Source organism: Impatiens glandulifera, chromosome 1, assembly GCF_907164915.1.
Source record: "Impatiens glandulifera chromosome 1, dImpGla2.1, whole genome shotgun sequence".
NCBI classification, from domain to species: domain Eukaryota; kingdom Viridiplantae; phylum Streptophyta; class Magnoliopsida; order Ericales; family Balsaminaceae; genus Impatiens; species Impatiens glandulifera.
This window is the reverse complement of record NC_061862.1, coordinates 16,314,249-16,318,505: the sequence shown is the minus strand read 5'-3', so window position 1 is coordinate 16,318,505 and position 4,257 is coordinate 16,314,249. Positions and strand designations below refer to the sequence as shown.

At 29.0% G+C, this 4,257-nt stretch overlaps 1 protein-coding gene across 2 annotated transcripts; it reads right to left on the bottom strand.

Moving 5' to 3' along the window:
• Positions 1–1,420: 1,420 nt before the first annotated feature.
• On the bottom strand, positions 1,421–3,523 carry LOC124921280 (transcription factor bHLH62-like). Of its 2 annotated transcripts, none has more exons than XM_047461913.1 (6): positions 2,515–3,523; positions 2,356–2,421; positions 2,210–2,278; positions 2,029–2,100; positions 1,879–1,980; positions 1,421–1,795 (listed from the first exon to the last, which is right to left on the bottom strand). In XM_047461913.1, the coding sequence occupies exons 1-6, from the start codon at positions 3,322–3,324 to the stop codon at positions 1,721–1,723; spliced, it is 1,194 nt and encodes a 397-aa protein (XP_047317869.1). In that variant the 5' UTR covers positions 3,325–3,523; the 3' UTR covers positions 1,421–1,720. The 2 variants fall into 2 exon arrangements, with proteins under 2 accessions (XP_047317869.1, XP_047317870.1); XM_047461914.1 differs by having other exon boundaries at positions 1,879–1,959; positions 2,515–3,522.
• Between the last annotated feature and the right edge of the window lie 734 nt (positions 3,524–4,257).

Sequence of the window (4,257 nt, the reverse complement as noted above, 5' to 3'; positions counted from 1 at the left end):
ATAGCAGAAACATTTTTTTTAAAATAAAATAGCAGAAACTTAGTGAATGTTAAATCATATAGTACTACTAACTTCATCAAAATGATACTCCAATTTTGACTAAGCACTTAAGTTTCTTCGCTTGCTCGAATACACCTCCAAGTATGAATGAATTTTCATAATCACGACATCCTTCTAAACCTGTTTCATTGATCTACAAATTCGTGGATTAAAAATTTGAAAATTCTCTTATATTAAATTTTTAATTGACTACAGAAAATACACATCAACCTTCTTGTAAAAAAATTACGAACTTCTTATCATTTCTCATATTTTAATATAAATTCTATTTTAGGTTAATTAGAATAATTAATGAGTCAAATAAGAGATTAAAAATTTATTCTTTTTAAATAAAAAATTACTTAAATATATTTATGTATTTTAAATATTCAGATCTATCAAATTTGTAACTATATATATAGTCAACTTAATTTTGGATCTAGCTAGATATATTACAAATTAAAACATAATTTAGGTTATTACTTGGATAAAATTTGACACAATTAAAAGTTCATTTATCAAATTTTAACATCTTAACATATATATATATATATATATTTAATAATTGACTTTAATTTGTTGGTTAATATAAATTCTATAATAGCCCACTTGAAATACTTTTTAAATATGCCTTTTATTATATTTGAAAGGATTTCGATATCTGAATTAACCTATATAAAAGTTGTTTTCCAAAGGTTAACTTATTGGGAGTGGGTGAGTTTAGAATATGTTATACTTTATTTTCTAGTGATAAAGAAAGCCCCAATCAGTGGCATCATTTTTTGTATAATAATAATAATAATAATAATAAAATACTATATCAATGTGGGTCCATTAAATCATATAATTGAGATATGAGTTGATGAACTGCAACATCACTCTTCAACCATGATCGGTTGGTAATTATTTCAACTTTAAATATACAACATCTTTAGTTAATTAAAATTATATTTTATGAAAAAAAAAAGTTCATAATAATTATGTTTCACCTCAAGCCCCTCAACTTAAAAATCTCTATTAGTAAAATGCAACATGATATCTCTTTTTTATTTATTATTATTTATAAAATTAACATGATCCCAAATAAGAATTATGTCCCAAAACCTGATGAAACGAGACACCAGACGTGCCCTCAACCTAATGTCTTATGTGTAACTTGCGTTCAACTATCATATTCTAATAAAAAAATAACTTTAAAAAATCATAAATTTAATTTTTATTTCAAACTTCATCGTCATGTAACCTTTCTTAATTCGCAAACTAATTTTATTTACCTGATTCGAATCAGACACCCCCACAATAATATTTAAAGAATAGTAACAATAATATCACTCTTTTTTAATCTAAAATTTAAACTTAAAATCAAACTAATTCAATGTAATACAAAAATAATAAACTTGAAAAAATTATTAATAATTCGTACATAATTAGTTTTTGAAGAAAAGAAGCATATTATCATATTATCATCTTATCTTACACAAGTTCCTATGATGACTTCCAAATAAATTTACAGTCTGAATGTTTAATTAAAGAATCAAACTCAGGGTGTTCTTGGTTGTGCCCACGTTTAGTAAACCCACCCATCACTTTAAAATAATCTAGAAATTAATCTGAAAACAAGAGACAATAATTTGTTAACATTATGAAAATCAAATGTACTTTTTTTCAGAGAAATATATTATCACTCACATTGAACATTCTGAAACAGGTTCTCCCCCTGGAGTTCTTCTTCATCATCATTCCAAATTCTAGTCATCTATAGATCAACCCATAAACATGTTAATGAAACTGCAGAGATTGTTCTATGATTGAGAATTCATAATAATAACAACAAACCACCTGAGAAGAAGAAGCAATGTCTCCAGATCCTTTTGAATATTGAAATCCATATGCAAAAGGGGGCAATCCTGATAATTGATTCTGTGACATTGAAGTGAAGATCTGGTGAAGAACAGTTGTGATAATTTCATTAAAACAGTATTTACTTACATCTTTTGAGAGAAAATTTTCCAAGTTTAGATCCATCCTCGGGTTAATAGTGGTCAATTTCATTGAAAGAAACTGCAGGAAGAACAGGAAGAACAGATCAAACAGGATTGTTAATCATCATCATCATGATCTTCTTCTTCTTAAAAGGATTATTAGAATTTACAAAGTTTAAAAGGTGTACCTCAACTTGTCTCTGTAATGACTGCACATAATTTATTATCTCATCTAGCATTACAGCTTTTCCAGTCACCTGTTTTCATGAGATTTGCTTACTAAATTTTACAATTTCCAAAAAAGGAATGAAATGGGAGATGGGTAAACACTTACCTTATTGCAACCTGGTACAAGATCTTGCAGGAATTTCATTTTTCCACTAAGTTTTTCTCTCCTGACCTGCCCAAAGAAGAAGATCATTGATAAAGGAAAGAAAAGGTTTTTTTTCTTATCTTAATCTGAAGAAACTGTTGAGGAATGATGAATTCATACCCTCTCAGCAAGACTATGGCTGTCAGTAGCCTGCCCCCTTCGAGCTCTGACATGAATAAAGTCTGTTGGAGGAGGCTTTGAATTGCTCTTATTATCATTAGCTGCTTCTGACTTTGCATCTTCATCTTCTTCATCATCTTCATTTGCCTCCTTGTTTCTCTTGCCATTTGAATTGTTCTTATTAACCAGTGATTTTCCTATGGCAACTGATTTCCTCTTTCTGGCATTTCCATTTTCCCCACCCGAGATCTGATAAGAAACTGAAGATCCCTCTCTTGAATCAACAAATTCCGTAGCTAATTTCTGTCTATCTTCTCCTCCAATTTGGGATCCACCAATCTTACCAAATTGGCTTATGGGTTCCTCCAATTTATGAGAAAACTCATTCCCATTCATCCCAAATCGTGGATTCCCACTCAAATTATTGTTGAAACATGAAAAATTGGCTGCAAATGGGACAGATATTTGACGGGCAGTCAAATTACTGTCTGGAATTTGGAAATTCCCACTGATCTGATTCTGATGATGATGATGATCAACCCTTGGCAAGTTTCCGCTAATGGAACCACCCAATTTATCAACTAGTTCACTGAGCACGATGGTCTTCCCGCCTCCATTGCCGGCGGCGTTTGGAGAAGTAACAATGGAACTGAGTGTAGATTCAAAGGGATCGTTCTGATCCAATGAATTATCCAAACTAGGGTTGTAAAAGTATGGGGAAACACAATTAAGCTGATTGAATTTGATTTGTACACCATAATTTGCAGAATTCCAATTGTTGTTGGGAAAATTGCTCTGTTCTTCAGACATGATGAAACAAATAGTAAGAATGATGAGAATTATGAAGGTTTGATAGTCATATGTCGGAAAAGACACGAAATTTTGAGGATTTGGAATGAAATGTTGAAGAAAACTTAAGAAGAAAGATGGATGGATGGATGTCAAAGCGAAATGATGAGAGAGAAGTTGAGGAAAGTGCAAGAAAGGTAGAAAGAAGAAGATAACACTTTTTTTTTTTTTTTTTTTATTTTATTAAAGACGACGTATAAAATATTGGATTAATATTATTATAATAATAAACAAATATCCCATTATTATATGTTTATTTTTTTTACCCATTAACTTAACCAATATAAAATTAATATCACCTCAATAATGCTGACGTGAGCCACAAAGCCATGGACGTTTAGAATCATCTTAGCTATTCGTAAGAATAATTGATTTTTTTTTTAATATAATTTAACAAATAAATCATGCCAATAGGTTATTTTCACGTTAAGATATAAATTATATTTTTATTTATAAATGATTGTTTAGTAAATTAGGAAAATTTTGTTATTAAATTTATTAATTATTTTTAGATGGGTTATCTTAAGATTAATCTGTCTTAACTCATAGGTTTGTTTTATAGGTTTGTTGGGTTTATTATAAGCTTCACCTTTCCATAATTATGACTCCCATTTTTATTTCATTTGTAATTGAAGAATTATTTTCTCTTTAATTTTGAAGTATCAAATCATTTCGATATTATTTTTTTGGTTTGAAGTACACTATTCACCGAATAATAAACCTGAGTAAAGAAAATAACCATAGTAAACATTATTATATCTTAACTAATTAAACTATATTAACTTTATTAATTATAATATAAAACTTTTATAAAAAATAATACAATTTTGTGGGGAAATTTGAGGAAATGACCCTAAAGAGGGGTTAAATAGCCGATGTTGAGGGCTGATAATT